At 44.3% G+C, this 19,304-nt stretch overlaps 3 protein-coding genes across 12 annotated transcripts; 2 read left to right on the plus strand and 1 right to left on the minus strand.

The window, feature by feature from the left end:
• Positions 1-49: 49 nt before the first annotated feature.
• Positions 50-6,062, plus strand: LOC6897557 (transcription elongation regulator 1). 6 transcript variants are annotated; one of them, XM_033385925.1, is made up of 9 exons: positions 52-377; positions 448-1,997; positions 2,058-2,391; positions 2,464-2,614; positions 2,985-3,170; positions 4,482-4,874; positions 4,938-5,302; positions 5,359-5,688; positions 5,752-6,062. In XM_033385925.1, the coding sequence occupies exons 1-9, from the start codon at positions 187-189 to the stop codon at positions 5,876-5,878; spliced, it is 3,627 nt and encodes a 1,208-aa protein (XP_033241816.1). In that variant the 5' UTR covers positions 52-186; the 3' UTR covers positions 5,879-6,062. The 6 variants fall into 6 exon arrangements, with proteins under 6 accessions (XP_015037721.2, XP_003736711.3, XP_033241816.1 ...); XM_033385926.1 differs by having other exon boundaries at positions 448-1,988; XM_015182236.2 differs by lacking the exon at positions 2,985-3,170 and having other exon boundaries at positions 53-377.
• A 1,713-nt stretch (positions 6,063-7,775) lies between these two features.
• On the minus strand, positions 7,776-16,913 carry Pak (serine/threonine-protein kinase PAK 3-like protein). 4 transcript variants are annotated; one of them, XM_033381157.1, is made up of 8 exons: positions 16,851-16,913; positions 13,043-13,337; positions 12,802-12,956; positions 11,661-11,826; positions 10,965-11,591; positions 9,366-10,126; positions 9,083-9,301; positions 7,776-9,020 (listed from the first exon to the last, which is right to left on the minus strand). In XM_033381157.1, exons 2-8 carry the CDS (start codon positions 13,200-13,202, stop codon positions 8,937-8,939), a joined length of 2,172 nt encoding a protein of 723 aa, XP_033237048.1. In that variant the 5' UTR covers positions 13,203-13,337; positions 16,851-16,913; the 3' UTR covers positions 7,776-8,936. The 4 variants fall into 4 exon arrangements, with proteins under 4 accessions (XP_033237048.1, XP_033237049.1, XP_001359245.3 ...); XM_033381158.1 differs by having other exon boundaries at positions 16,802-16,913; XM_001359208.4 differs by having other exon boundaries at positions 16,469-16,913.
• Positions 16,914-17,634: 721 nt separating this feature from the next.
• Hr83 (Hormone receptor 83) lies at positions 17,635-19,261 on the plus strand. 2 transcript variants are annotated; one of them, XM_015182240.2, is made up of 3 exons: positions 17,635-18,227; positions 18,302-18,969; positions 19,033-19,261. In XM_015182240.2, the coding sequence occupies exons 2-3, from the start codon at positions 18,333-18,335 to the stop codon at positions 19,242-19,244; spliced, it is 849 nt and encodes a 282-aa protein (XP_015037726.1). In that variant the 5' UTR covers positions 17,635-18,227; positions 18,302-18,332; the 3' UTR covers positions 19,245-19,261. The 2 variants fall into 2 exon arrangements, with proteins under 2 accessions (XP_015037726.1, XP_001359246.2); XM_001359209.4 differs by having other exon boundaries at positions 17,635-18,969.
• Positions 19,262-19,304: the final 43 nt, after the last annotated feature.

Consider the following 19,304-nt stretch of genomic DNA (forward strand, 5'->3'; position numbering starts at 1 on the left):
CTGGACCAAAATATCGTGCTCATCTCTAGGCAGATAGCCAGCACTGTGTTTTGACAACAATCGATAACACGTATCGAAAGCACACCTGCTTGTATTTACATCCCTAGCGGCAGAAAAGTGCAGAAAAATTTGTGAAAATTTTTAAATGCAAAGTGAAAAAAGTGTAATACACGTAATTTGTGTGCAATGGAAACCAGTTTAGACGAGAGCATGGACAGTGAGCGGGCCAGTTCGCCGGTAGACTTTCAGGAAGAGAATCAATCTCCTCCAGGAGTCGCCCTGAACATCAATGGCAATGGCAGTGCCAGTGCCAGTGCCAGTCAAGAGGGGCCGAACGGCGTTGCTATAGCGAAGGAAAAACCGACCGATGTCACTTGGTAAGTATCTGGCGCCGACTTTTCCACCCGATGCCGATATCGAAGCATACTAAATGTGGTCGCATTCCAGGAGTAAACCTTTTAATGCATTTAGTGGCCGCCCCATCGGCGAGCACTCGGCCCAGCAGCAGACGCTGCAACAGCAGGCGCTACAACAACAGCAGCAGCAACAACAACAGCCACCGACACACCACCAACAGATGCCTCCTCCAGGGGCAAATGGTGTGGCGGCGGCCACATCAGAGATTTGGGTGGAGACGAAGGCGGAGGATGGACGCTCCTACTATTACCATGCGGTGACGCGCGAAACCACCTGGACACGTCCGGATGGGCCCACTGTCAAAATAATGACCCAAACTGAGGTAGAAGAGATAGCCAAGAGGCCGCCGAATGCGGCTGTCAAGCCGGATGTGAAAGCTGGCGAACCATCTCTGGGCTCTGAGATGGCAGCAGTACCCCATCTGACATCGCAGCCACCGCCTCATCTGATGAGCCAACCCCCTCCGAATGCAGCCGGTCCGCTGCTGTCGCAGCCTCCGCCCAATGTGCGACAACAGCCGCCGCCCATGTTTCAACCTCCTGGGATGCAGCCGCCTCCTGGTTTTGGCCAGCCGCCCTTCTGCATGCCCCCGCCTGCATATGGCTTTCCGGGGGGTGCTGCTCCCGGTGGACCCTGGGGCGTGGGTGTGCCGCCATGGCAGCAGCAACAACAGCAGCAGCAGCACATGCACGCTCCGCCAGGCGGCCAGGATAAGCCAGCCAAGACGCTGATCATCAAGCCAGGCGTCATAGATCCAGCGGTCATTGCACGGGCAGCGGAATGGTCCGAGCATCGTGCTCCGGATGGCAGGCCGTATTATTATCATGCTGCGCGCGGGGAGAGCGTGTGGGAGAAGCCGCAGGCTCTGAGGGACATGGAGGCGGCCCGTATGGCTGCACACTCCGGTGTGGCGCCAGCAGTTGGACCTCCAGGCGGAATACCACCCCATTTGCTGCCCAATCCGATGATGCACATGCCTCCGGGCACGGCGCCACCGGGATTTGATCCCCAAATGGCGTATGCGGCAGCTGCCGCCGCCATGAAAGCGAACACCGAGAGTGCAAAGGCATCGCAGGCAGCCGCCTTGGAAAAGGAGGCGAAGAAGGCGGCCGAAGAGAAGCGCAAGAAGGAGGAGGAGCAAAAGAAGCAAGCGGCGGCCACGGCCAAGCAGACGGACAAGTCTCGCCCAGTTACGAGCACCCCCATTGCGGGCACACCCTGGTGTGTGGTCTGGACTGGCGATGCTCGTGTCTTCTTTTACAATCCCTCGACGCGGACTTCGGTCTGGGATCGACCCGAGGATCTAATGAACCGTGAGGATGTGGACAAGGCGGTCAACGATCGACCCGAACAGCTCAAAACGGAGGAGGAAAAGTCCGCTGAAGCGGCAGAACAGAAGACCAACGAGGAATCAGGAGAAGAGCTAGCCTCAGCCGTGGCCCAGGCGCAGGCACAGCAGCCGGACGTCCAGCACATTGAACCGGAAGAGGAGGATGACGAGGAGGTCATAAAGATTGGCACTGAATCCGAGTCCAGTGTCGAGGAGGTCCCCACCAAGCGCGTGCGGATGGGTAAGAAAAGTATTGAGTGCCCATAAATACCATTTCTGGCCCCCCTTTTAATAAATTTGTTAATTTTAGTGACAAAATCGAAGCGGTCCGAGGATGCTGCATTGGAGGCCGAACAGAGGGCAGCCAAGGAGCGTGCCCTCATTCCCCTGGAGATGCGCGTCACACAGTTCAAGGAGATGCTGCGGGAGAAGGATGTGTCGGCGTTCAGCACGTGGGAGAAGGAGCTGCACAAGATTGTCTTTGATCCGCGGTATCTGCTGCTCACATCGAAGGAACGCAAACAGGTATTTGAAAAGTATGTCAAGGACCGGGCCGAAGAGGAGCGCAAGGAGAAGCGCAACAAGATGCGACAGAAGCGCGATGACTTCCGTAGCCTTATGGAGGAGGCCAGGCTGCATGGCAAGTGAGTGTTTAGCGGGTTGATTGATCGATCGATTGAATGGTTTGCTGACTGACCCTTGCAATGCCTTTGCAGATCCTCCTTCTCAGAGTTTAGCCAGAAGAATGCCAAGGAGGAGCGATATCGGGCCATCGAGAAGGTGCGCGAGCGCGAGAGCCTCTTCAACGAGTACATCGTGGACGTACGCCGTCGGGAGAAGGAGGACAAGCAACTAAAAAAAGAACAGGTAGGCTTATGGCAGGGAAATCCTACTACTTATACGATGCTGTTGAATCTCCTTACGTATCCAAATGAATCGATGTATCTATGCCAATTATATACCAATATATTCTATATACATATATTTTAAATCTTAATCTGTATACAAAGCGTATTTACATAATATGATTGATTTTTTGTTAACTTTTAAACATAAAACAACGTGTGTGAACCGAAACTGATACTGAAACCCAACCAAATCTGAAACCTGAAACTGAAACCCTGAACTGCATTGCATTTGCCCTTTGACCGACGACGACCATGTGGTTCCGTTGTGTCGCTAAATGATGCCCACACCACACAATAAAATGCATTGCCTGTGGCCACTGTTACCCTAGCCACTAGCTACTGCTACTACTAGCTACAGATTACAGCACAAATGCACCACCACTCAAAAAAAAACATCACCAAAAACCACCATCACACAAAACGACAGCAACATCAAGAACAACAACAACAACAACAATCTTCAACAACATCTTCGTCGTCATCGCACCACGCACACCACGCTCGCAATCTGTGTGGTGAGTTTTCTAAAAAAAAAAACTAAAAAAACAAAACAAAAAAATTCCATTAAAAAATTTGTTTTTCTGCAAAAAAAAAAATTAAAAAACAAAATGAAACAAATTTGGAAAACAAAAAGACAATTTATTTGACAACAAAAAAAGGTTCTGTTCAGCCAAAATACTGAAAAATATCCTGAATAATTGTTGGTGTGATTTCCACTTCCCGCCCCATGCCATGCCCCACGTCGCCCCCGAAATTTAGGATGTGATGTGAGGATGTGATGATAATGGATATTGAATGGAGAATGGCATTGGAGTTATTGGCATTTTGTAATCATATGTAACACGATGATATTTGAAGATCGTGTTGGTACACAGAGAGAGAGAGAGAGAGAGAAAGAGAGAGGCCCATCAGGAGGTAGGAGGAGAGAGGAGGAGCTGCTGCAGAAAGAGGAGCAATCGGAGGAGAGCCACAGCTTGCAGGTTGTCTTCGGCCGCTGAGCAAACAGTATGAATAATACGTAATTTAATTAACCAAATATTTTCCGTTTATGTTTTACAATAATAAAGACATCCCCCACGACCCGCCCCAAGAGTTCTGTGTGGCCCCAATGGAGCGCAAAGAGATCCGATGTCCCATGTCCATGGAGATCAGATCTTTGCACTTGCCGGAGCCCGCCCCGCCCCCCACTCACCTTTATTATGTATACTATTACATATATGTATTTATTGTAGTTCTATAAACACTGTACACTTCGGCCATGGCCTGAAGTCTTTTAATGTAATCCTTTCAAAGGCCCTGCTCTAAAGACGGAAACACAGAGAGAGGAATTTAGCAAAAGGTGGTCTGATTATTGCTTGTTTCCCATATATGCACTTGCATTTACTCTGCTTTGATTGAACGATTGTAAACGATAGAAGCACATTGATTACACATTTGTATTTTTCCCACACCCAAAAAAGTCAAGTAAACTTTCACTCATTTAATTTCATTTTTCTGTGGTCCGAAAGTCCTGCTTTTACATGTAGATCCTCTCTCTCCACGGAGCCAGGGCCTGAAACTAATCGAACAACTTCTCTTTCAGTTAGGTCTTTGAAACACTAATCCAAAATCATTCTCTTTTGCAGGAAACATGAAGAGTGTAACTATGTTCAGTAGCCATAAGAAATTAATAGCATTTAAGCTCTAAGTTTGCTCTTTAAGCCCATAGATTGTTAAGTGAAAGACTCTTATCAATGCCAGACCTCTAACTCGTGGACTTTATTTCTTTTCTCTTCCGCATGGCTGTCATGTCAAACATTCTCCTCCCTTACAATCACACTCTCTAGATTCGCAAGGACTTTCTCGATATGCTGCGGGAGCGGCACGACATTGAGCGCCATACGCGTTGGTATGACATCAAGAAGAAGCTGGAATCGGATCCGCGCTACCGGATAGTCGACTCAATGTATCGGGAGGAGTACTTCGAGGATTATCTCCACATAATGAAGGAGGAGAAGCGCAAGGAGCGTGAGCAGCGGGAACAGCGGGAGAGGGAGCGTCATCGGGAACGTAAATCCGATCGCAAGGACAAGGATAAGGACAAGGACAAGGAGAAGAGCCGCAAGGATCGTGGCCGTAGTCGCTCCAAGGACAAGGACCGTGAGCGTAAATCCTCCAAGGACAAAGACAAGGAGAAGGATAAGAGCAAGTCGGAGAAGAGCAAAAAACGAGATTCCCCCGTAAGTTTTTATTTCTTTTTTTTAGTGTTCTTTCTACTAAAAGTGTCCTTGATTGTACTGCAGGAGGAGGGCGAACACCATGACGAGTCGGAGCGCGAGGAGCGGGCTGGCAGCGATGACAGCGAAGTGGCCCGCCAGCGGGAGAGCGAGGCCGAACAAAAGCAAAAGGAGCGCGAAAAGAAGCTTCGGGCAGAGCAGAGTATTCGGGAAAGGGAGAAGGAGGTGCAGCGCACCCTGGCCGGTCATCTGCGTGATCGGGACAAGGAGCGTGAGCACCACAAGCGGGACGAAAGCATTGGACACTTTACGGCCCTGCTGACGGATCTCGTGAGGACGGCAGACTTCACCTGGAAGGAGGTGAAGCGACAGCTGCGCAAGGATCATCGATGGGAGCAGATCGAGCCACTCGATCGAGATGATCGTGAGAGGTATGTTCAAAAATCTATAAAATATTGTAAATACCATACTTACTTTTCTGTGGTAGAATCTTCAATGTACACATTGACAATCTGATGAAGAAGAAACGCGAGAGATTCCGCGAAATGCTCGACGAGATCAGCACCCTACAGCTGACGAGCACTTGGAAGGAGATCAAGAAGTTGGTTAAAGAAGATCCGCGGTATCTCAAGTACAATTCGGAGAAGGGGGAGCGCGAGTTTAAGGATTACATCAAGGACAAAACGCTGCAAGCGAAGACGGCGCTGCGTGAGCTCTTGCAAGAGTGCAAATTCATTACCCACAAGAGCAGCGATCTCATCAAGGAAAATGCCAATCATCTCAAGGAAATACAAGATATACTCAAGAACGATAAGCGGTAAGAGCCATCATAGAGCCAGCCCCTCTTCTGAATCTGAGCTTAAATATCTCTTCCCTTTAGCTACTTGGTGCTCGACCACTTGGAGGAGGAGCGGAACGTTATTGTTGTGGGGTTTGTGGAAGAGCTGAACAAACGTGGACCACCGCCCCCACCCACAGCCTCCGAATCAACGCGTCGCAACAAATAGTGGCACTATGGGCCTCCCCCAAAACCCATCAGCCCTTTACCCCCAACACCCTAAAAACAACGCCCAAACGCTAAGCTCTTTATTCAATTTAATCTATTAAATTAAATTATTTTAGTCCTGTGTAGCTTCTAATATTTTAATTATTTACAAATGAATAAAACGTACACCATCCACACAACAAAAAGGAGAAAACTTGTCTACTTTTCAATATATATATATTTATTGATCATTTATGTAATGTATATATATATACATATAAGATTTGCATTTGTCACCTATATATATATATATATATATCTTTTGTTTGCAATTTCATAATTCTATCTCTAAATGTACTTCTTATATACCATTTAATTTCTCTTGCATCGTATCGTTCATCGATTCCTTCCGCGGTTCATTGCTACCATTTATTGTTTAATACACATTCGTTCGTTCTGTTCTGCAGAAGTTTTGTTTTCTACCAATCTATAAATACGAATACCACAAATTATACAATACACAAATACAATACAATAATCTTCATAATTTTAGTTGCATATATTTAATATTTCGTTTTCCGATGCCAGGCGTCAGACTTCTTTTTCCTTGCTTTTCCTTTTCTTTGCATTTGGCTCTCCTTAATCATCCTCTCACCTCTCCTCTCCTCTTCATCGAATAGTTCTTCCAATTTCTATATGTTTGTGTTGTTTTTTCTTTTGTTTTTGTTTAGGAACTAATAGCGAAAATAATGCGCTGTGTTTTTGTAAAAAATTCTTTTTCCTCTCATTTATCATAAAGTTTCATTTGGTTTGTTGTTTCTTTTGTTGTTAACGAATTTTCCACTAGCCAAACGGTCTGCTACTTGGACGAGGGAAGATACACACACATTGTTTTGTAGGGTATCCGCTGATCGAAATATCGCATCTATTAATTTAATGATCCATGGCCTAATGTCACATAATGTCCTTAATGTTGAACCGAGTATGATAATGGAAGTTGAAAATTGAGCGATAAAGATCGCCACCACTGAAAAGATCCGTACTAATGAAATCTGAATTCAATTGTTAATGATTCGAAAAAATTATCGGTGCTGATCTGTTTTCCAAACTCTCACATAACTCAAATCAATTCTTAATGATCCCAATGATACGAATTGTACGAAAGATATTTGAATGATCCTAAATACTTAATGATCCCAATGAAATGATCTGTACTAAAGAATTCTGAACGATCCCCAAGCTGTCACTGACCCCCCAATCAATTCTTGATTATTCAAAATCAATTCTTAATAAATCCCAAGCTACGCTCCCGCTGATCCTTCCTTTATTCTCAATGATAGAAATGAAATGATTTTTGCTAACGAAATCTGAATGAACCCCCCTATCAATTCTTGATGAACCCTAATCTAGACCCCACCTCCGATTTATACAACCCCCCACCCACCATCCATTCGAACACTCCACTAGCACTGCCTATGTTAGCTGGTGTTTTAGTTGACTGTCTATTCTATAATTTATTTCTTTACCATAGTACGGCTAGATCATCTGTTAGTTTCTATCATAGGTATATGTACTCGCACTAAACTATTTACTTGGTGTTTTGCTCTTATTGAATGCATTATTTCGGTTTCGGTTAGGCACAAAGTAACTGGTTTTCCTTTCTATCCGTTCTATCGCCTGGGGGTTTTCTGGCTTTTGTCTCCATGATTCAGTATCGAATTTTACATGCTATTTGTTTATTCTCTAGTTATACTACTACCAATGTTAGTGTGTTGCTTTTGTTCGATTCTCCATATACTATATATATATCATTCTCTCTATATAATATTGCTACAGGTTGGGTTTTGTTGTTGGTGTTTTCTTGTTGTCTCTATAATAAACCACGTTGCATTTGTTTGTAAATTGAAAAATACAGTGTGTGTTATATATCTCTAAATATAATTAGTAAATTCTATTACAATTAGATTTCTATCGTGTTTTTTCTTTTTGATTCATAGACATACAAAATCTGGTAGGGAGGACCTTCGGATGGGGGTACGTGGCAGGGTCTAGAATCTATTCAAAAATCTCAGCCAAAAAAAGCATACGTAAATAAAAGAGCAGCAAATAAAAAATGTACTTAAAATCATATAAAAAATATATATATATATTTATTACATAAAGCATTTAAGAAACTAAACTAAAATCAGCAATAATACTCCAAGTCATTAGATTAGTTAGTTACAGCATTCCAAAGCAGTTCTTCGACCTCTCTTACGCTTTCTTATAGAAATTGAATGGAGAAATAAATTTAAAGAAATCAAAAGTAGTGCTTTATACATGGTACATATATCGTATGTAATATATATATTTTTTGTTTTGTTTTTCATTTTTTTTTTAAATGCAAAAGTTACCAATTGTAATGTTTAATAATGTAAATCTGGACAACTATAAAGTAAATATGTTTTGTTTTTTTTTTGTTCTTTCTTAAATGATTAAATGATCTTTTAAGTGTACAAATTTCAAGAGCATTCAAAATGCTTGATGCAAATTTTTCGTTTTTTCTATACAAAATACAAATGTAATGTAAATTTAAGTTTTGGTATATAACAAAGGTTTGTAAGGGAAACATGTTTCTTTTTTCGATGATGTGTGGGCCAAAAGTAGGGTTGGGTTTGGGTTTCGTTTGTGTGTGTGTGTTCATTCTGGAAACCAAATTGTTGTGTAAATTGAACTACGCGTGTGTCTGTCTCCTCTTCTCCATTTTCTTTCCTCTGTTGCAGTTTCTCTTAGCGTTTTGTTTGTTACGAGTAGAATATATAATATAATAGAATATAATATATGTATGTATATAATACGTTTATATAAATAATTAATAATAGTAATCATAATAATCATAATCGTTAATCCATCATAATCATCATTAATAATTATTGGATGGATTATAATCCATCATCATCTGCGATTTTCAGTTACTATTGCTATTGCTATTGTTCTTGTTCTTGCTATTGTGGTTGTTGTTGCTGAAGAATTTCTTGCTGCTTTTTGCAATAGTAATTCATTAGTAATGGTTAAATAAGCTTTTTCTTCTTCGTTGACAATCAGTTGCCCTTTGTGGCCTCTTTGGCGGCCATAATCAAAGGCGTCAGACTGGCCAATGGACGTGCCAGCTTCAGGAAGGGATGCTAATGAAAGATTCGTACAAGAAATAGTTATAAAATCTTCTATAATCACTCTATAATCATACCTTTAGCAAATCCATTGCACTGGCTCTGCGCTCCACCTCCACTTCCAGACACTGATCGAGAAAATCTTGAAATGCTGCGGACAGCTTGTCTTTTTCTTTAATCTCTGGCTTGCCATTGGTGGCAATGAGGTACAAGGCTTTCAGCGGATTCTCATTCAAATATGGCGGTTCGCCCTCAACCATTTCAATGGCCATGATACCCAAAGACCATAAATCAACCTGTCGAATAAAAAAGAAGTCAATTAAAATCTTGAGGAGAGAGAGAGTAACGAGCAATCCGTACCTTGGGACCATACTGCTTCCGCGTGACCACCTCGGGCGCCATCCAGTACGGCGTACCCACCATCGTTGTGCGTTTGGATTGCTCCGGCGAGATTTGCGCACAGAAACCGAAATCAGTCAGCTTGACCGAACCATCCAGGCCAAGCAATATATTATCACTTTTGATGTCACGATGGATCACCTGATTGGCATGCAGGAACTCCAGGGCTTGCAGCACCTCCCGACACACGGCCGCAATCTGTCCCTCGTCCATGCAGGTCTCAGTGACGACATCCGTGAGCGAACCACCCGGCAGATACTCCATCACTACCCACAGCTCTTCGGACACCAGATAGCTGTCCAAATAGTTCACGACATTCGGATGCTTGTTCTCTCGCATCACCAGAATCTCATTGATGATCAGCTCCTTCTTCGGTTGCTGCGAGAGGTTCATCTGTTTGATGGCCACCTCCATGCCCGTCGAGGATTCGATGGCCGTGTACACGGTGCCCGAGGCGCCCTGGCCGATCTTCTCCATTTTCGTGTACTTGCGATTGGGATCCCCAACGGAGACGATGGTGCGTAGTTTCTCCAGGATTTCCTCATCGGACATCTTCTTCTTCTTGGCATTGGCCGCCCGCGTGTTGGGCGTGACTGCCGCTGCTGCCTGTGGGACGGCAATCTGATTGCCAGCTGCCGCCGTCGGAGCTCCTGCTGCTGCTGCTGCCACTGCAGTTGCATTCAGATTGTTCCCAATCGCCACTGAGGGATCGTTGTACAGGTCTGTGTGCAGGCAGGTGGCATCGGTGTCGTCGGCAGCGACAGGTGTGGGTGAGGCAGGCGTTATGGTGGTAGGAGGCGGCGGCATGGGCATGGGCACCGTCGAGTTCCGAGCGGAAGATATGGATAGCATCGATGTTGTCGGCGTTGGACAATGGATCGATGGCAAGGCGTTGTTGGTTGTTGTTGTATCATCGTCGTGGAATGAAGGAAATGATGAAAAGGAGGAAGCAGAAGAATGGTGATTAGTCGTTGGTGCAGTTGTTGCTATTGTTGTTGCTGCTGCTGCTGCTGCTGACTCGGCTGCAAACTGCTCTTGCAATATCGTAGTAGTAGCAGAAGTAGTAGTAGTAGAAGTAGTAGTAGGATTGGTAGTACAACTAGGATTAGTAGCAGACAAAATAGTAGCAGTTGCACTTGTTGTTGTTGCATCAGTGCCTTGTGTTTCTGCTGTTGTTGTTTCTGTTGTCGATGCTGATGCTGAAGCTGGCGTCGAGTTGCCCCCAGACGCTGTTGTCGCAGTTGGTTTTTTTAAAGTATTTTTTTTTTTAGCAGCAATTAGAAGCATTTTTTTTTTCAAAAACAGAACAGAACACAGAGGCGATACAGATAACAATTATAGACATTACTTTAAATCTTCCACACAAAAAAGTTGATTAGTTTTCAACACAACAAAACAGAATATGGGTGGACCTACTGCCTGGCAGCAAATCTAAAATCTCTAAAGAATAAACTCAAATAAATATTGCTGCCAGGCGGCGGTTTGGCTCCTTTAAAGAACCGATCGAAACGATACTAAAACTAAAAGCAGAATAGCAGCTAGTCCTGGCACAACACTCACTTGCATTGTTCTTATTCTTGTCCAGCGTCGTCGTCACATTATTATGATGCAGCGGCGATGGTGCCGTCATCACCTTATGGTTCTGCAGTGGTGTTGTGGGCGTTGTGGCCGGTGCTGCTGGCATTATGATGGGCGACGGCGATGGCGCTGGCTGCAGTTCCTCAATGGGTCGCGTGTAAATGGATTTCGTGCGTTCGGGTCGCGATGCCACTGGCGGAGGTGGCGGCTGGTGTGCGGCCTGTTGCAGCTGCTGCTGATGCGGTGACCCGAGCATGTCGTCCTCATTGGCAGATGAATGTTGCGATGTGGATGAGGAGGCCGTGTGGCCGCCAAAGTTGTATGAATGCGATTGACTGATGCCAATGTGATGCTGATGCTGCTGATGCTGTTGATGCTGGTTATGCTGGTGCAATTGTTGATTCTGATGCTGGATAATATGCTGCTGCTGCTGTTGGTAGTGATTGCTCAGCATTTGTCCTGCCACGGCCACATTGTTGGCATTGGGTCCCAGTGTCATGCTGCCCAGCTGGACGCCAATCAGATTGCCGCCACTGTTGGAGCCATGCAGTTCCGAGTCTGTGGGCGTGCTGCTGGGACTGCTGCTGCTCACGCGACTTAGTGAAGAGCCTGTCCGAGACAAGAGGATTGCATTACATTGAGAATACAGTTCGAGAATCACAGGAAAGGATCCCTCACCTGAATGCGTCGTTATGGCATTTGTCATGTATTTGGAACTTGGCCTCTGTTTGGTTGTGTTGTCAAACCACTTGAGCACATCGAGCACCGCCTGGGGATTCTTCTTCTGCTCCTGTTTGCTGATGTTCGAGTTCATCAGCAGACGCGCCCATGCCTCGGGCATACCCTGTAAAAGGCAACACACAAATCGTTTGAGTACTACAGATCTTTAAATGAAAGCTAAGCGAATGAAAGATAGAGCACATATAGATGGCGCAGGGTGGGTGGGGTTCTTTTTGTTAGGTATTTTGGATACAGCAATGCTTGGCCAAATCATTTCGAAAGTAGGGGGACATCGACTAAAAGCATTTCCACTACAAAACTCTAGGCTTCAGCCATAAATATGTTGTCTGTGTTGGCTAGTGTAGGTGTAATGGAAACTAATGAGGAACACCCGATCGACAAACATCGAATGGAATGGTTGAAGATATATACACAAAAGGAATATAACGAAACACCGAAATATCTTGAAACAAACATCGAATGGTAGGAACGAACATCGAATGGGGAATGGCTTGATATTTAGACAAAAAAAAGGAACACAATCAATGGTTTATTTTTCTTTTGGAGAGAAACTAATGAAGAGGGAGGCAAGATTTCCATTGCGTTAGACGTGGAGTTTACTTACTTTCATGGGCAGCTTGAAATAATAATGAATAATAGAAAGTCGGTAAAGAGCACATATCGGCGATAAACAACAACATAATGTATGTATAGGGTATAGGGTATGTAGTATGTGCTCTCAAGAGTACATTATATATAATTGGAAAGCGAAAATTATTCAAATTTTCATTGGATATTGAAAGATCTTTGAATGAAAAGAGAAACCACCATTGATCCCTGTAGCAAGGCTCTTCAGGGCTCCTCTTTTACTCAAAAATCACAATTAATTCCTTAAGCATGTGAAAGTGTTTCTTCTTTTGGTATGTTTTTCATTAAAAGCTTATCAAATCAAATTGTAGGTTTTAAGCAAATGAAAACAGAAGATTTCCCTCCTGCTATTTTTAGCAAAATGAAAATTGAAGGCGAGGCACATGGAATAATAATAAATATCCCAAGGTAAACGATCCAATACGATTCCAATAAAAGCCATAAAACTCACCGTAAATTCTCCGGTTACGGGATCGAAACCCACATGCACCGTATGCTCGAAATTCGTCGGATACGAGATGTTCGGCTTGGAGTCAGTGTGCGAGGGTTTCGAGCCTTTGATCTTGTTCTTCAGCGTCTTCTTCTTTCGGTCGGCATCGTCGGGCTCTTTGGAGGGGAACAAAGAGAAACACATTGTAGTTCCACTGGTGGACACATACTAATCACAGTGTTGTCATGGCACACACACTCACCCTTGGGCAATGGTCGCATATCAACAGACGGCGCATCACCACAGCCGCCGGCACCGCCACCGCCGCCGCCCATGAGGGGTACACGCTCTATGCCAGCGCCACCGCGATTGCTGGTGAGGCGCACGGGCGGCGCCGGTGGTTTATCTTCCTCGCTGGACATGCCTTCTGTGGGTGGTGGTGATTCCTTTCCTTTCCCGTCTTCCTTCTCTTTTCGCTACGGCTTCTTCCTCCTCCTCCTCGACGTTGTCTTCTACAGCTTCAGCTTATGCACAGCTGTTCTGATGCCCGAAAACAGCTGTTAATGAGGGGAAAAAGCGAAAGGAGATTGTTTTATTCGCGAAAAAAAGAAATGATTTCATTCTTGGTGAATTCACACAGATTTCCAACATTTTGTTATCTATAAACGAAGCTTATCTTCTCATTTGATTGTTGTTTTATCAATTATTTTTTTTAGCTTCGGTTGCAGTCGCGTCCGAGTCATAAGTTTTGCAAAAACTTAAAAATTTGTCATACATAAGAAAATGTATATGTAGATAAATATATCACAAATACTTATACGCAGATATGTATATATAGCATATATGTCTGTGTCTGTATGAATATATATTTCACAGAATTCTGCAGAGAATTATACAATTTTTGCCCACTTTATTATTTTTTTAATGTGATTATCTTGAAGATCACGTCAAATTCGGGTGTTGTGTTGCTCTCATTTATTTTGGCATGCGAAAAAACACATAAAAATGTTCAGAATTGTTAAAACACCCACACAAACCAAATGTTGCAGGAGAAACAAGAACTACAACAAATAAATTTATCAATATGGGTCGTCCGACGAACTGAATCCGACTGTTCTATTGGGGGTATTGGGATTGGGGCCCTCGCTCTTCCTCTGTCGCCGCAGTGTTGAGTGTCACTGCCAGTAGAGCAGCCGGCAAGGCAACACCGCCAGCTTTTCCACTCTCTCGATCGCCAGCCCAATGGGAACGGGCAAACACAACTCATGCACAGAGAGAAAGATAGAGAGAGAGTGGGAGTATCAGCCGCCATAAAGAGCGCCACCTCGCACAGTGTTCTATAAACATCAAGCGAATGATTCCACCCATATGCCCTGCATTTAGTTTCTTCCATTCTCAATGGAGACCACTGTGCGCTCGCTCGCTTTCTCGCCTACGCTGGCGATTGTCCCCCAAAAACAACAACATTATGCGATAACAAGAGTGACTTCGATTAGCTCACGTAACAAAAACAATGCAGCTCACGCATTCGGAATTACAGTAATAAGAAACATGAGAAAAAGATTAGTCGGCTGCCGATGCTTTGATACCTTAGGCGATCTATTGTTTTTGACTTTGTGGATGAAAATTAGCCTAAGAACTGAGGAACTATGTATTGTAGTTTGTGTATAATATTTTTTCCCTGCGTAACAGCAACTTTGATCATATCTGCTTAATACCTGCTTCAAGGGTATCAAAACAAAGCAGCTCTCACGCATTTAAAATTACAGTAACAACATTGCTACCCTGGGACAGACACCACCGCCACTAATATGTAATGTGGGCGGCAGCGCAGCCAAAACATATGATGGGAGAGCGAGCGACAGAGGGACGGAGAGTCAACCGCTTGGCGCCTGTCTGCCTTTTTGCCGGTGACGGCGACGTCGACTGCGCAGCTTTTATGATTCATTTATCAACGTCAGGGCGTTAAGAGTCAATGCAGTCGTCAGTCCAGAGAGAAGGAAACAGGGCATATGTGGGGGGAAGGAGAAGGGAGGTGCTGAGTGTGAAAACACTAACAATTTGTATGTGTTTTTTGTAGGTTTGTTGGCTTTACGCCGAGAGAGACCGTTTCCCCGATTCGCGTCTATAGGTAAATGTTGTTTTTAGATCAAGAAACAAACTTCTTTGGGGAGCGCCGCCGGCGGCGGCGGCGAAGAGCGTGTGGGCGGCGTCCCAGAATTGGGTTAACCGTGTATCGGTGTATCGAATTTGTTTCTTTTTTATTGAAGTTCATATAAAATCAATAAATACTGTATATATAGCGGGGTTTCGCGGTCTCTGAACTTTTTTTTCTATTATATTTTCTACGGGCCGGGCCTAATGCAAAATTATTCCCTAATGAGCAAAACACACACACACACACAGGAAGCTCGACAACACTTGCGGCATTTAAATTAGTGACAGAGGTGGGGAAGAATGGTGGGGGGAGGAGGAGCGGAGAGCCGCCGGGGCTAGGGTGGACTTGCCTCTCAAGTGGGGCAAGCATAGGTGCATGTTGCAATGGCAACAGCAGAAGTAACAGCAGCAGCAGCAACAACATGGTGCATGGCGTGTTGCAAGTGCATTGAGTGGCGCTGGGCTCCAAGTGCTGAAAGAAGCCACAAACATATACGGACTTCTTGACAGTGTTTATGCGGTTGCAGATAACATGATATTGAACAAAGGCAAGAGATACTGCAGTATGATTTATTATAGTACGGTCTCTGGAAATGGAGGCAAGGTTTTCTGGGAATGCGGTATCCTATAGTCGGGAAATATGAACATCGCGGATTTGTCACGCATAATCGCTCGATGAAGAGGAGGCACTGCGGCTGTGGCGACGACGAGCGTAGCGTCGCTGTCTATTTTGGGTTTTGGACGCCAGCCGAAAGCAGAAGGCACCAGGCGGAAATGTTATGCCTTTTATATTTTTCTGCTTGTCTATTTCCCCCTCCTCCCTCTCTCTACGGTTCTCCGTTACAAGTTGGCTTTTCCGTTTTTACCTGGACTAAACACACACAAGCCCACACATGCATAGGCACATGTTCCATACATACATATATAGAGCCCCGTTAGGACGCCGCTAACTGTTAAATGCCAAACAGTTGCAACACAAAATTGTATTTTATGTAAATTTCTTTTTGCTGTTTTTGTGCTTTGTCACGTTTAGTTTGCCGCAATACACGTGCCCCATTGGGGGGAAATGCAGCAAGAAGAGGTGGAGGAAATCACCCTGTATGCAAGCAGCTTGTTGACATTTTCACCCCAACCCACACCCCACACACACACACATACATTTTCCCTTACACAATGCCAAATGTTATGGGGAAATATATTTGTGTGCTTGGGAAACTGGAACAAACAGCAATGTGTTAATCTTAAAACGAAAACCACTTGAATCGGTGTTTTCCTGGGCATTTTCCGGAACATATTTCAAAGAAAACATAGATCTCGCACACGCACACGCACATACAAGTGGGCGAAGAGTGGAGAGGGAGAATGTGTTGGAAAAATCAATGCACATGTGTGCGTATCTGTGTTTGTGGAACCTCCTTTCGATGTGAGGCCAGAAGCCAGACCAATTGGACTTGCAATGTACTCTTTTTTATGAATGAAACGCTCTCTCCGCTCCTCCCCACCTCACACTCTCTATGGTGACGGGACTCACTGCACTGCAGGTATGTCTTCGGTAACACCCTGTATGCCGCTTGCAATCTGTCGCTTTCGTTGCGTTGCACTGCTGCAGCCTTCTTCTTCGTGGATTTCTTGAAGTTTTCCTTAAGCACTCACAACAGCACTTCACTGCACACACACACATTCACACGGACACACAGTGGGTATTGTTTTTCCCGTTTTCGTTAGCGTTGCTTGTCGTGTGTCATTAATGTCCGACACGGGAGCAGAGCAGCAGAGCTAGCAGCAAGAAAACCATTTAATATTCCACAAATGTGGTTACATGCGACCCAAACACACAATCGAGAATTGTTAACGATAAGCGCACTTTTCCTTTTCCGCCGCTATGTTTGGTATTGTTTAAATATATTATTTACATTTTCCGATGTTTATAAAAAAAGTTAAGACGGTAGCAGCCAGTGTGACCGCGGACTTATCGATCAAATATACCGTCCGACACTCAGAAATATACCGAAGCATACCGTCTCATTTAAAAAATATACCGTAAGTATACTGACGAATTCAAGTTCTATTTTACATATTCCTCGTTTTTGATATTCCGTTGATTATTACAAACTATATAGAACATTTAGCCATGCCCACATAATTTTATCCGATTAATGAATCTATTTTCTACTTGATTGGCTTAATTTAAATAATTGCTTTTATTGGATTTCTATATAACGTTGAAAATTAAATTAGTAGATTGATGAAATTGAAAAATCTACCATTATATACCGATATGCCGTATATATACCGTCGTTTAAATTTTGACCTAAAAAAATACCAAAAAGTATTAAAAATGCCGTAAACGGCCACCCTTGCAGAGGCAGCACCAGTGTGACCGTGGATTTATCAATACTCACAGAAATATACTGACATATACCGTCTTATTTTCAAACTATACCGTAAATATACCGATGAAAAAAGTCAACTTAGCCCACTTAAGCCCTCTCTATTTAAACAGGTTAACAACTTGAGTTGCAGCAACAGCAACCTAATGATGGGGACTTAAGTAGAATTGATCCGCCACTATCAATAAAGTATACCGATTTGACATATTTTCATATGCGAACAAATTTGTTTATATGACCGATTTTGAATAGGCACTTGTCGGAGCATTAATTACTGTTATTGTAGTATATTCTCTCGTATACAGACAAGTATATAAATGATCACCTGGATGAAACATCGTTGTCAATATCGATATAATCGATTATTTTCTGCAACATTTGAAAACACTCACAAAGGCTAGCAACATTGTCTTCGCAACATCGACTGGTTACAGACATTGTTTTTTATGATTTTAAAAATTTGAATTTTGAAATTCCACAGAAATACAAAGCCATCTTTAAAAAACCGAAGTCATGATTTGCAGTCAATGTATAATTAAGTTTTTAGAATGGAGAATCATTTTATTTGCACAGATACCAAACAGTTGGAACCCCAAACCCTTATTGCCACCCCCATAAGGATGTCACCTCTTCGTCCTTTCCATTCAATGTTTACCCAAAATGTCAGCACAAAGGACTGCCGTTGGACGTTTCGAGTGGCCGACGCGCGACCAATCATAGGGCAAAACAATAATTGTTTACAAATTGTTAACACGCTGCGGAATGATTGTCACTTTTGACACGCCACGCCCCCGCATAAGGCTTATCCTCCTCGTCGTCGAGCAAATAGCGAAAAAACCACAAATCATGTTGAAGTACTACAAGGCACTCGTCGTCGTTGATTTGCATATCATTTGTGGGGTATGTCCGATGGGGGGTCCTATGGGGGATTAAATGAGTATAAAACCATCAATATCGAGGATGTTCCGTGTCAGTTCGATACCAGGCGGCGCACCGGGACGCACAATGTCGATGTTCAGCTCCTGTGAAGTGTGTGGCGATCAGAGCTCGGGGAAGCACTACGGCGTCTCCTGCTGTGATGGATGCTCCTGCTTCTTCAAGCGCAGCGTGAGGAAGGGCAACCACTATGCCTGCATTGCCATTAAGGGAAACTGCATCGTGGATAAGGCGCGCAGGAATTGGTGTCCCTTTTGCCGCTTTCAGCGGTGTCTGGCGGTGGGCATGAATGTGGCTGCCGTTCAGGATGAGCGGGGTCCGAGGAACCAGCAGGCGACAGCCGTCTACAGGTACAGCCGCAGATCTATGCCGTCGCCACGCCTGCCTCAAACGGTGGTTGCTGCAGCAGGAGGGGGTCAGGCGTTGCACTTTCAAATACTCGCTCAGATTCTGGTCACCTGCCTGCGACAGGCGATGGCGAACGAACAGTTTAGCAGCCTGGAGCGTCCTCAACAGGATGCTATCCTCCAGGTGGTGTGGAGCGAGATCTTTATACTGCGGGCCTCGCACTGGTCTCTGGATATCAGTGCTATGATCGATGGCTGTGGGAATGATCAGCTAAAACGACTAATATACGAGGCCCAACAACTAAGGGCCGATGTCTTGGAACTGAACTTTCTTGAGACGTTGATTTTGTGCAGGAAAGGTGAGTACTACTACAGGGACTGGACTGGAAGTATAAGTATATAAAGTATTGCGTTCTTTGCAGAACTCGCTCTCAGTGCGGAGTATGCCATTATCCTTGGAACCCACTCGAATGGCGCTTTAATGTCTCTGGCGCGTTACACTTTGCATCAGTCGAACTATTTGCGCTTTGGACAGCTTCTACTGGGGCTGCGACAGCTCTGCTTACGCCGATTTGATTGTGCTTTGTCCTGTATGTTTCGAACAGTGGTTAGGGATATTTTAAAAACACTTTAATTAGTAACTAAATTAAAATAAACTAAATCTTAAAAACTCCCGCCTTAAATGTTGCTTGGG

This window comes from Drosophila pseudoobscura, chromosome 2 (assembly GCF_009870125.1).
Source record: "Drosophila pseudoobscura strain MV-25-SWS-2005 chromosome 2, UCI_Dpse_MV25, whole genome shotgun sequence".
Taxonomy (NCBI): domain Eukaryota; kingdom Metazoa; phylum Arthropoda; class Insecta; order Diptera; family Drosophilidae; genus Drosophila; species Drosophila pseudoobscura.

Bases quoted from the DNA above. Each gene is read 5' to 3' on its own strand.
- LOC6897557 (XM_033385925.1), top strand. From the start codon at position 187: ATGGAAACCAGTTTAGACGAGAGCATGGACAGTGAGCGGGCCAGTTCG. The intron at 378-447 runs GTAAGTATCTGG...GTCGCATTCCAG, and splicing joins AAACCGACCGATGTCACTTG to GAGTAAACCTTTTAATGCAT. The intron at 2,615-2,984 runs GTAGGCTTATGG...CTGTTACCCTAG, and splicing joins AGCAACTAAAAAAAGAACAG to CCACTAGCTACTGCTACTAC.
- Pak (XM_033381157.1), bottom strand. From the start codon at position 13,202: ATGTCCAGCGAGGAAGATAAACCACCGGCGCCGCCCGTGCGCCTCACC. The intron at 12,957-13,042 runs GTGAGTGTGTGT...TCCCCTCCAAAG, and splicing joins TATGCGACCATTGCCCAAGG to AGCCCGACGATGCCGACCGA. The intron at 11,592-11,660 runs GTGAGGGATCCT...TGTCTCGGACAG, and splicing joins TGCCATAACGACGCATTCAG to GCTCTTCACTAAGTCGCGTG.
- Hr83 (XM_001359209.4), top strand. From the start codon at position 18,261: ATGAGTATAAAACCATCAATATCGAGGATGTTCCGTGTCAGTTCGATA. The intron at 18,970-19,032 runs GTGAGTACTACT...CGTTCTTTGCAG, and splicing joins GTTGATTTTGTGCAGGAAAG to AACTCGCTCTCAGTGCGGAG.